Source organism: Artemia franciscana, chromosome 17, assembly GCF_032884065.1.
Source record: "Artemia franciscana chromosome 17, ASM3288406v1, whole genome shotgun sequence".
Lineage (NCBI taxonomy): Eukaryota > Metazoa > Arthropoda > Branchiopoda > Anostraca > Artemiidae > Artemia > Artemia franciscana.
The window spans coordinates 9,782,531-9,795,524 of NC_088879.1; the positions used below are offsets into that span (position 1 = coordinate 9,782,531).

The 12,994-nt window shown below is 34.4% G+C and overlaps 1 protein-coding gene across 3 annotated transcripts in view; it reads right to left on the reverse strand.

The window, feature by feature from the left end:
* Positions 1-12,994, reverse strand: part of LOC136037805 (double-stranded RNA-specific editase 1-like) — an 86,353-nt gene that overhangs the window by 40,385 nt on the left and 32,974 nt on the right. For all 3 annotated transcript variants that reach the window (XR_010620041.1, XR_010620040.1, XM_065720638.1), the window contains exon 6: positions 11,649-11,905. Coding sequence is in view for 1 of the 3 variants with exons in the window: in XM_065720638.1 (XP_065576710.1) it covers positions 11,649-11,905 (257 nt within the window). In the remaining 2 variants the exon portion in view is untranslated. The remainder of the gene's footprint in view (positions 1-11,648; positions 11,906-12,994) is intronic.

Sequence of the window (12,994 nt, forward strand, 5' to 3'; positions counted from 1 at the left end):
TAAGAAATTAAATAAAAAAAAACTAATTTTTTTTAGCTGTAAGTAAGGAGTTGTACCCTCCGCAATCCCTCGCTCTTTACGCTAAAGTTTGACTCTTTGCCACAATTCTACTTTTTAAAACAATTAAAAGCTTTAGCGTAAAGAGCAAGAGATTGCGGAGGGGACAACTCATTTCATATACGGAGTAATTTATGTTCGTTTTAAGTTTTAATGTCGCTCCTTACTTTCAGCTAAAAAAATTAGTTTTTTCTTTATTTAATCTTCCTTCAGAACCAAGGTATCACAAGCTTTTTTCATTTTCATCTATATCTTTCACTGCAACTCTATTTCGGTATAGTACATTCTCAAATGTTCTGCCCATCTCTCTTTAATTCTTTCCTTATTACTAATTGTTGCCCCATTCCTATCTTTAGCTGGGACAAGTCCAGATTGACTACTCCCTCTCAATTTATTTAGTATAAGTACGTTAGTAAAATACATTAGTTTAATTACAAAGTTTAACTAAGGTCATTGAAACCTAGGAATCTATTCCTGCGATTTCTTCTAGTTGTTTTGTTGCGAGAGCAACACTTTGGTTTTGTCGTGTTTTTTTTTTTTTTGTTCCTAGCACCCCGATTTCAGCTTATTCCTAGAAAGTGGTAAGGGTCTAACCTCTGCAGTTTTTACGGAAAGTGTGGACCTTAGGCCGGATTGATGAATATGACTTTACATTTTGGAAAGCTTCGTAGAACTCTTGCCTGGGGCCAAAAAGGATGGTTTTTGCTTGTCCTTGAGCCAGAGCCTATAGTGGGTGAAGTAAAGAGGAATTGTATAGCTTATGTCAGAGAGGACTATCTGAAGTTATGCAGCCAAGCTTTCGTTTCATCAAACCATGTTTCTGCTTTCGAGTGGAAAGCTCCGTTCTAGCAGGCAAGCAGACAGGCACTAGTTTCAAATTGAAGATGGACTAAAATCTATAAGTGTTAAATATATGCGACAGTTACCCTGCCCCACAGCCAATATATCTTCTTTGAGTGATAAATAGAAAAATTTAGAGAAGCAAAAAAGCGGCATTTTCACACGGGTCCGAAAGTGCTGCCATCTATTGTTTCTACCCATTTCTGTTCGTGATTTCAGCTGAGTTTATCATTCGGTTTTTCGCACTTGGGATTGCAGTAGAGAAATGGTATCAGATGTGCCTTTTAAACTTTAAAAGTTCTCTCATTGCTAAAGAAATTAGAGTTTATCCTTTGCTCCTTTCTAAGTGATGACGTTAGAAAGTTGGCCTACGGCAAAAAAGTCAACTTTTGAACTAAGACAGATAGATTTTTTTTTTCGACGGCAGTCGATAGCTTTTGATGAGCTGATCAAAGTATAAGTCATCCATTTTTTTGTACAAAAATTCCTTCATGAGATATACCAATTTGAAAGTTTAAAGGGGTTGACAACTTCAGTAGTAAGGTACACACTGAAACCAAAAATAGGCCGATACCAATTGTGAGACATATAGGGGAGTTGTAAGCAACAGTCGGCTGTTAGCTCATAATCATCCTCGGCAATGAGGGATTCGCAACTCTTACTAGTTGGTGTACCTATTTTTTGTTTCCGTTGTATTTGATGGTAAGACCAATTTGGTTCCAGTGGTAAGACATGTAGGGGACTTGTAAGTAATAATCGGCTGTAAGGCTACAATCATCTTTAGCAATGAGGAGTTTGCAACTTTTGCGAGTTGGTGTACCTAGTATGTATTTTAGCATCCTTACAGATTAACAACTTCAGCGTTTAGTCGCAGCGAGGAAACAAAACCAAAGTGTTGCTCTCGCAACACTTTACTCGGCGAAGCCGAGCAAAGGTTGCCGCAACACCTCACGTTGCCCATGCAACGTAGATCTAGTTTATTTTTAAATAATAGCTCAGATATTACCACATCAAGATTTGTATACATAGAAACTATATCAAAACTACTTACTAATGTGTTTTCCGAAATACTTGCATTTTGACTTTTCAACTAAATCTACCGAATTATTTATTTACGATTTTTGGTAATAAAGCAATGTTTGAAGGTTGTACATAGCCATTTTTCAATATTGGAAGCGGAGGCTTTCGTAAATGCTACGACAGGCCATAAGGGAATATCTGTTTATGTAATTTTGGTAAACAATACAATTTTGGACAAAAGCTATAACGGGGGAAATGTGTAATTGTGGAGTGATTTTACCATTCCGTTTGTGATGTTTAAATGCATTTATAATTTTATTATAAGACTCTTTTAAGTGATACTTACCACGCATATCCTTCGCTTCCTATTATTCTATTCTACTATGAGTAGAATATTCTTCCTATTCTACTATTATTCCTATTATAGGAATATTATTATTCCTATATTATTCCTATTATTATCTATTTCTATTATTCTTCCTATTCTACTATGAGTTCCATGTTTGTTTTAGCTCTAAGCTTTTTCTCATATATAAAGGCTTCCGGGCCTGAAGCCGAAATGTCTGGGCTTTTGTTAGTGCATAACGTATTGTTTCAGTGTGTTTAACCCTTTTAATTAGGATTTTTACTCGTTAATATGTGTTTTCAATTGATTTTAATTATTAACAGAAGATATTGTGATATTATTTGCGCTTTAAGTATTTGAGGAAAGCTGCTCTTTAGACGGAAAAACCTAGTCGTTTAGTGCATATCCCGTATATAATTATCTCGTATATAATTTAACAAAAATCCAAAGAATATATATTAAACTGATCTAATCCAAATTCTAATAAAATATAATTCTAATAAAATAAATTCTAGTAAAATATATTAGAAAACTTGATCAGTTAGAATATATATTAGCCTTGAAGTTATACCTTCTAAATCCAAAGAGTATTTTTTTACACCAAACTTAAACGACTAGGCCTTCTTATTTCCAAAAAAGTAATTTGAAGACAGTGTAATTTGAATCAGTTAGGAAAAATTCAGCAAAGGGGTTCTCATATTTGAATGAAATATATTTCTCCCCTTGAATGGCACTTTTTTTACGTCGAGATATATTTGTACTTTTTCGGTATAAGTTTGATAGGAAATGTTAATTTTAAATAATAATGTCTATATAGATGCTCACAGGTTTGATGTTTTGGGGTGGTACTGTAGAGGCTGTCATAGGAGTATATAAAAAAACATTGGCCAACGCTTTTTAATTTCCCAAGGGTTAAATTTACGGACTAATCTATGAGGAGAGGGCTCCTTTCCCCTTCCTTCTGTGTATACATTTCGAGAGTATTTCGTGATTGTTTGGCTATAATGTCAATACCCATGATCTAATGGAAAAAATAGCCAACTATTATTTTATTTTATGAAGAAAACTGAAATAGAGGTAGAATAAAGTTGAAACATTCGTCGAAAGGATATTTAATGTGTTGATTTTTTGGCTTAGAATTAGGATTGAAATCCATTTAATGAACATATTTCTGGGGCTTTCGACAATACTGTACACTCTCAGGCTCTATTTTCCCTTGCGTTTTCAGGTGTTAATCCTTCCGTACTATGTTCATTGTCTTATTGGTATTCAAAGTCTGAAATTCACGTTACTCAGAACGGCCAAATATCTGACCCAGTAGAATTTAATAAGGGAGTTCGGCAAGGTGCCGTGTTGTCTCCTAGTATATTTAAATGTGTGCTTGCATTGTGGCTGCGTCCCCTTAAAACTTCTGTTTTTTACGGTAATATTGGTTTGTCTTCTGTTGCATATACAGACGACATTGCCCCCGATTGTTGCCGACTTGTTGCCCCGATTCGCCGTGGATTGCTTTCCAATTTTACTTTTTTTTACCAATTTTACAATTTTACCAATGAACTATCTAAGACTGGACTGTTAGTTAATGCGTCTAAATGCGAGTTTATTTGTTTTAATAGCCCTTATGTGGTCGCTCCACTCGTTGTTGGGACATGGCTCATCTGTTCCGTAAGAAAGATCGCCAGACTCTACGTGCGGCTTATTTCATGTATTGCAAATTCCTCCTCCGGCTTCCTAGATGGCACCGAAACAGAAAAGTCATTGCTCGATTTGGTTTAATAGACGTGCCTTCTCGGATCAGTGATTTATGTAAAAAGCCTATTACGACTTTTTTCCATATTGAAACTGGTTAATTAGTTCATGTTGTCTTTTGTTAGTTTGAATTTTTTTCACTGTTTATCGTTTTTGTTTATTTATAATACTCAGTACTTTGTGTTTTTTACATTTTCACGGGTAATAAAGTTCATTCATTCATTCATATAGATACACTACTGATTTTAATGAAAGGCTAACAATTTCTTGTACATAGAGATAAAACGAGATTTCGTTGAAAATACGAAACTAGACACAAAATTTAACTAGAGCCAAGATATTTTGTTGTGAGTTTAGCAGTTTGTGACTTACTAGTTCTTCTTCAATTTATTCTACTATTTACAACGAATTTAATTTTCAATAAAAATTTTTGTTTCATCTTTATATTTTCATGCACATAAAAAATTTCAACGACGTGTTCTGATCATTTTGTTTATAGGAGTGTTTAATTGCTAAAGTAGGAATATAGCAATTAAACGAAAGACACTTACAAAATTTCAAGCCTTTTTTAGAAACCGCTTTTTAACGAAATTAACTAATTAAACGAAAGACGCTTGCAAAATTTCAAGCCTTTTTTAGAAACCACTTTTTAACGAAATTAACGAATTAAACGAAATACGCTTGCAAAATTTCAAGTCTTTTTTAGAAACCACTTTTTAACGAAATTAACGAATTAAACGAAACACGCTTGCAAAATTTCAAGCCTTTTTTAGATTAAATAAAAAAAACTAGTTTTTTTTCACTGAAAGTAAGGAGCGACATTAAAACTTAAAACGAACAGAAATTTCTCCGTATATGATATGGGTTGTCCCCTCCGCAATCCCTCGCTCTTTACGCTAAAGCTTTTAATTGTTTTAAAAAGTAGAACTGTGGCAAAGAGTCAAACTTTAGCGTAAAGAGCGAGGGATTGCGCAGGGGACAACCCATTTCATATACGGAGTAATTTCTGATCGTTTTAAGTTTTAATGTCGCTCCTTACTTTCATTTAAACAAACTAAACTAGTTTTTTTTATTTAATTTCTGAACGTTTTTGAATTAATGCATGTTTGATTTTGGCTTTCCGTACATAAATTATTAAAATGAAATTTGCATATTCATTCTTTTTTTGGCTAAATGGCTTTCTCTTAGTTCTGATCAGACGATTTTGAGAAATAAGGGGTAGTGAAGGAGGCCTAGTTGCCCTCCAATTTTTCGGTTACTTAAAAAGGCAACTAGAACTTTTAATTTTTAACGAACGTTTTTATAAATAAAAAATATACGTAACTTAGGAATTAACTTACGTAACAAACTTTTATATTCTTATATTTTTATTATGTATACGAGGGGGTTTGTACCCTCGTTAATACCTCGCTCTTAACACTAAATCGTAAGTTTTGTCCCAATTCTTTAAGAATAACCCCTGAATCAGAAAGGCCGTAGAATAAATTGTTGAAATAACTAAAAATACTTTAGAATAAAGAGCGAGGTATTCATCTCCTCCTAAATACCTCGGTCTTTATGCTAAAGTAATTTTATAACCCCTCATATGTGTAATAATCTCTGTTCGTTTTAAGTTTCAATGCTAATCCTTACTTTCAATTGGAAAAACGTTTTCATGTTTATTTTTTCATTGTTTTTTTATATAGTGATGCTAGAAAATCCTGCGCCCTTTTCATTGAATTTACCTTCCCCCATGAAATATTTCTACAAGTAAAGATCCTCCCACGTAGGCCCCTCCCCTCAGCCCCACCAAAAAAATCCCCCTGAAAACGTCTGTACACTTCCCAATAACCATTACTATATGTAAACCCTGGTCAAAGTTTGCAACTTGCAGCCCCTCTCCCAGGGATTGTGGGGGAGTAAGTCATTCCCAAAGACATAGTTATTATGGTTTTCGACTATGCGGAACAAAATGGCTATCTCAAAATTTTGATCCGTTGACTTTGGGAAAAAATGAGCGTGGGAGGGGGCCAAGGTGCCCTCCAATTTTTTTGGTCACTTAAAAAGGGCACTAGAACTTTTCATTTCCGTTAGAATGAGCCCTCTTGCGACACTTTAGGACCACTTGGTCGATACGATGGCCCATGGGAAAAAAAAACAACAAATAAACCCGAGCCCGTGATTTGTCTTCTGGCAAAAAATACGAAATTCCACATTTTTGTAAATAGGAGCTTGAAATTTTTGCTATAGGGTTCTCTGATACGTCGAATGCGATGTTGTGATTTTCGTTAACATTCTATGACTTAGGGGGTGTTTCCCCCTATTTTCCAAAATAAGGCAAATTTTCTCAGGCTCGTAACTTTTAATGACAAAGACTAAATTTGATGAAATTTATATATTTAGAATCAGCATGAAAATTCGATTCTTTTGAATTCGTTTTCGATTCGTTTTTAGAGTTTCGTTTACTATTGAGCCGGGTCGCTCCTTACTACAGTTCATTACCACGAACTGTTTGAAACCACTTTTTAAGTGAAAGAACGAAATATAGTAGCCAGAAATATAAAAAATTGAAAACCTGTCAAGTGAGAAAAAGCTTGCACTTGAAGCTAAATCTACAATGGTAACCATATTTCAGGTTAAAGCCAAAAAGCCGTTGAGAAAAATTGAAATAGACACTGGAATTACATATCGTGGCGCCTTCATAGTGCAACTTATTCTTATTTTTTTTAAAGGGAAAATAGTGTATACTCAGAAAAAACAGAGATAAGAAATGATTCGAACATAAAGAAAAAAAATACTAATATCGAACGAAGGACATCATATCGTAATCAAAAACCTAGGTGCTTGAAGCAGAATCTAGAGAGATATTAGTACTACTAGAATTTAAAGCTTTAATTATGACATCTTTGTGCCGTTGTATGCGTTTTTCTAAATTATGATGGGTTCCACCAACATAGTAATTGCCTCAGTCACATAGTGTTTTTTAAGCCACTCTTTGACGAGTAACTGGGGTTTTCTCTTTACCAGAGTTTAGGAAAGGATACGAGGCGCATAATGCCTTTTACGTGTTCTACATAAATATTCGCGAGTAAACGTGATAGAGCAAACACTCATTAGCAGACACTTTATTTGGCAACAAAAATAATTACTGAACAGAAAATACATTAAATACTAATTATAAAGTTTAACTAAGGTCATTAAAACCTCGCAATCTATTCCTGTTGTAGAGCCTTCGATTACATCATAATCTTTTTTAATAGTTTGGTCAGATATTTCACATCAAAATTTTGTACAAATAGAAACAATGTCAAAACTACTTACTATTATGTTTTCTGATATACTTGCATTTTAAGTTTTTCGACCAAATCTACCAAATTACTTACGTAGGAGTTATGGGTTCCTTATTAAATAAATTCCATTATTATTCAAATTTATAATATAATTTATTTATAATATAATTAAAATATAACTTACAATATGATTATTTAAATTTGTATATAATATATTATTTTATTATAAATTTTTCTTCTCGACTTCTTCCTCCTTCTCTACATAATTTCAGTATGACTGTTGACAGAATAAGATTCAACTGATACAAGTTATTGACAAAAGTTGATAGTGCATAATCTGTTTGCTTTCTTACAGTAATGCAAGTAAGACGCGACTCGGCTACCGACTCGGTAAGTAAGCAACGATTCGGGTCAATAGTAACCAAAATTCTAAAAAACGGAATCGATCAATAGATACGTTAAAAGAATCAGCTTATTATGCTAATTCCAAATACATAAGATTCATCAAGTTTAGTGTTACCAATCAAAAGTCACGAGCCTGAGAAAATTTCCCTGATTTTTTAAATAGGGGAGAAGCACCACCTAAAATTAAAGAGATCTTAATGAAAATCACACAATCAGATTCAACGTTGTAGAGAACCCTACTGTAGTAGTTTCAAGCTCCTATCAGCAAAAATGTGAAATTTTGCTATTCTTGACAGAAAACAGGTTACGGATGTGTGTTTTTTCCCCAGGGGTGATTGTACCGAAATAATGGTCCTAGAAGATCGGGAGGAAGATCGGGAGGAAGATCGGGAGGGAGTGCATTAAAACATAAACTAAAAGTTCTTGTTCCCTTTTTAAGTGACCCAGAAATTGGAGGGTATCAGGCCCCCCAAGCCCTTTTCCCCGAAATTATCTGATCAAAATTTTGATGTAGCCATTTTGTTCAGTATAGTTGAAAGATCAAACAATTATGTCTTGGGATGTAAAATGACCCCTTCCCCCACACAGTCCGCGGGGAGGAGCCTGTAAGTTATGAAATTTGCCCACTGTTTACGCATAAAATTTCTAGTTGCGAAGTATACAGACAATTTTTTGCGGGGAGGGGTTGCTTGGGATGGGTTTCTATAGGAAGAATCTTCCTTGGGGAGGGAAATTTCTGAGAGGAGGGGGTTGAATATTCCTGGAGAAATGTCACACTGAGAGATTTGACAGAATACTATATGAAATTCTTTTTAATTGCCTTACATTCTACTTGTAAATTTTTCATGTGGAGACTCTCTGGAGGAATTATCAAGGGATTTCTTTGAGCATGTTTTGATTTATGGGATAAAACCGAGGAAAAGGACATTTCTGGAATGATTGAGAAGCCGATTAAAGATTAAAGTCTTTCTTAAATGAAAGAATGCTAAGGAGAATTTTTCAGGCTGAATCGTCCGCAAGCAACTTTACAGGGAGGGGGATTCTCAGCGAGGATGGAACTGTCTGGAGGGAGTTTGACAGGGGGGCGGTGCACTTAACGATGAAATTTCCACGGAGGAGTTTTTCGTGAGGAGAGGGGTATATTTCATAGAGGGTGAGCCAGATTTACCCGCATTCTTTAAAAATCGAAAAAAATCATTCCCGATACGATGGGTTGCCTACTCCTCAATATTTGCCCTTTACACCGAAGTTTGACTGTTTGTCCCAATTTTTTTTCGAGCGTCTACTGAAACACGGGGCCGTTTAATCAGAGTAGAAAGCTTCTTTAAAAATGCTAACATCTTTAGCGTAAAGAGCAAGGTATTGGGGAGGGGGCAACCCTACACATACGGAATAAATTTGCCAAAATTAATAAACAAACTTAGTTTTAATTTTTCATGTACGGTGAGCATAATTGAGGAAGGGCTATCCCCTCCTCAACGCTTCGCTCTTTATACCGAAATTTTAATTGTTTTACAAATTAAGAGTTGTGACAAAGAGTCAAATTTTAGCGTAAAGAGCGAAGCGTTTAGGGGGGGCAGCCCCTATCATCTACGAAATAATTTCTGTTTGTTTTAAATGTTAATGTCACCCCTTACTTTCACTTAAAAAAAAACTTCTTTTCCTTTAATAAAGTGAAAGTTTGAAGGCTGTACATAGCCATTTTTCAATATCGGAATTGGGGATTTTGTACATGCTACGATAGGCCTTAAGGGAATACCCTGTTTATGTTAACCGAAAAATTTTGGACAAATTCTATCACGGGAAAAATTCTTTTGGGTATAATTATAGCAGGGCTGTATCCAGGATTTTTTTTTTCAGGAGAGAGGAAGCGTACGAATCTATTTGTGATTAAATAAAAAAAACAAGTTTTTTTAAATGAAAGTAAGGAGCAACATTAAAACTTAAAACGAACAGAAATTACTCCGTATATGAAAGGGGCTTTTCCTCCTCGACGCCCCGCTATTTACGCTAAAGTTTGTGGTCCTAGAATGTTGCGAGAGGGTTCATTCTAACGAAATTAAAAGTTCTAGTGCCCTTTTTAAGTGACCGAAAAAATTGGAGGGCACCTAGGCCCCCTCCCACGCTCATTTTTTCCCAAAAGTCACCGGATCAAAATTCTGAGATAGCCATTTTATTCACCATAGTCGACAAACCTAATAACTATGTCTTTAGGGACGACTTACTCCCCCGCGGTCCCCGTGGAAGGGGCTGCAAGTTACAAACTTTGGCCTGTGTTTACATATAGTAATAGTTACTGGGAAGTGTACAGACGTTTTCAGGGGGATTTTTTTGGTTTAGGGGGGAAAGTTGAGGGGGAGGTTACGTGGGAGGATATTTCCATGGAAAAACTTCTCATGGGGGAAGAGAATTTCAATGAAGGGGGCGCAGGATTTTCTAGTATTATTTGAAAAAACAAAGAAAAAATAAATATGAAAAGTTTTTTCTACTTAAAGTAAGGAGCAGCATTAAAACTTAAAACGAACAAAAATCATTACGCATATAAGGGGTTTACCTCCTCGTTATACCTCTTTACGCTAAAGCATTTTGAGTAATTTCATCTATTTATTCTACGGCCTTTGTAATTCAGAGGTCATTCTTAAGGAATTGGGACAAAATTTAAGCTTTAGGGCAAAGAGTGAGGTATCGACGAGGGTTGAACCCACTCATATACGCAATAAAAACATATGAATATAGATGTTCGTTACGTATATTTTTTACCAATGAAAACGTTTGTAAAAAGTTAAAAGTTCTAGTTGCTTCTTTAAGTAATCAAAAAATTGGAGGGCAACTAGGCCTCCTTCCTCGCTCCTTTTTTCTCAAAATCTTCCGATTAATTGCAATTAATTAATATGCAAATTTCGTTTCAATTATTTATTTGCGGAGAGCCAAGATCAAAACATGCATTAATTCAAAAACTTCCAGAAATTAAATAAAAAAAAACAAGTTTTTTTAAATGAAAGTAAGGAGCAACATTAAAACTTAAGACGAACAGAAATTGCTCCGTTTATGAAAGGGGCTTTTCCTCCTCAACGCCTCGCTCTTTACGCTAAGTTTCTTACTGTTTTAAAAAATAGAGTTAAAGAGAAAGAGTTTAACTTTAGCATAAAAAGCGAGGGGTCGAGGAGGAAAAGCCCCTTTCATATGCAGAGCAATTTCTGTTCGTTTTAAGTTTTAATGTTGCTCCTTACTTTCATTTATAAAAAAACTTGTTTTTTTATTTAATATATAGAAAGAACGAAAAAAGAAAATAGAGAGAGTACTTCTATAGGAATATAGAAATATAGAAAGAGCAGAAGAAAGGAAAAGGAAATATCAACATAAGCTCAAGAATAAGTATTCAAGTCGATTTTTTTTACTTCCCACTTTTTTTTAACAGATGCTTTTGGCTGTTTGGAATTTTCCTTTCCAGTTTTTTCTCTTTTCCTTCGTTCCTATAATTGCCTACATTAGATCGAAACGATAAACGTTACTTTCAAAGTAAAACGGAAATTTTGATCTTAAGGTACTTCACAGACCAGGAAAAAATAACGGCAAATAATAAAATTCTTGTGACGGGGGAGGGGGATTTACCTGGAAGGTTCAAAATAAAGATATGTAGACTTTCCTCTCTGCTCCAGAAAAATTTAAACTGAGGACAGGGTCTTAATTTCGTCAAAATCCTGTGTGTGAGGGGGGGGGGGGACAAAGGTAGACCAGATTTTCCTGTTCAAGTGAAAATGACAGTCAAAATAAAAAATGATAGAAAGAAAACTGAACCGTTTTTCTGAATTATGCCAGCCTATTTTAGTTTTGAAATTTTTTTGAAGAAACTAAATTTCAGCTAGGGGGGGAGGGTCTAGAAAGGGCAACTGCCCCCCCCCTTCCCCATAGCGAATCATACCCTCGAATGTGAGCCTACGATTCTAATTAAAGTTTCTTACCGTTGTCAATAGCCTCTTCTATCTGCATATACAGAAACTGCCGGAGGCATCTTCTGGCCAAAATTTCAGCATGACAGTCATTGACAGCATGTCCTAATAAGCTTAAGTGATCACCTGAAATGACCTTGGTACCAGTAGTCAAAGTAATTACTTCAAATGCGTCATTGGGTCGTTCTAAAACTATTCCAGAAAGAACTTGAAAGCGTAGAGCAATTGTAGAATTTTTCGTCAAATCCGAGTATTTTTGTTCCACAAGACTAGAACACAATGAATATTATGAACACAAATAACACAATGAAAAAAGTTCCATTCAACTTACTGAATTATGTTGTGTGCAAGATAAGATTGATTTATAATAATAATATAACAATAATATTTATTTTTAACACACACCAAAAGATAAGTAGTGGAGTGAACACTTTAAAAAAACAGAAGAAAAATCCAGAATAGCATTAAATAATAAGATTAATAAAACAAACAGATATATATATATATATATATATATATATATATATATATATATATATATATATATATATATATATATATATATATATATATATATAATTAGTAGTAGTAGTCTTTTTTATTAGTCATAAATTTTTTATTAGTCTTTTGGAGGTGGCAAACTAGTGCATTGCCAAACAAGACTTCATTATGATGATCGTATCATTAAGGACAATAATCAATTACTCGTTACTACCTTCATTCTGCAATAGCTCATAAATATGAGTTCTATTGCTTATGTACTCACAATAAGGAAATTTCTTTTAATATTTCAACTTTGTCTGTAGCCTACTTATAATATAAGGAACTGATCAATTTGCGTTGGAACAAACATAATAACAACTTTCCCCCTTCTATCATTTTAGGTTTAATTTCTTTATATTTTTTTTTACTTCTTATTTCCTTTAATTCCTTTATTGCTGCTCTGTGACACAATTTCACACAGTGAGTTCTACTTATTTATTTTTACTTTTCAGGTTATTTTCCGATGTAGTTAATCTAGTTTAATTGTCAAACAAGTTCAATTATTAATTGTATTAATCATTCTTATTTTTCTCTTCTTATTCCTGTTGATAAAGGCTTCTGAATGTGAAGCCAAAATGCTCGATTTTTTATTAGTATTTGTTTGATATTCTTTTATTCACTGAGTGGAATCCAAGCCAGACCACAGTCACATCCTTATCGATAAAGATAGACCTGCCTGCTCAAGACTAAAGCGACAATAATGATTAATCTGCCAATTCCCCCCACTCCTACCACAGATCTTGAAAAAAAACTTACCATTGACAAAATCGATAAAACAATAAAATTGCCTCCCTAGAAAATGCCACCTTTCCCCC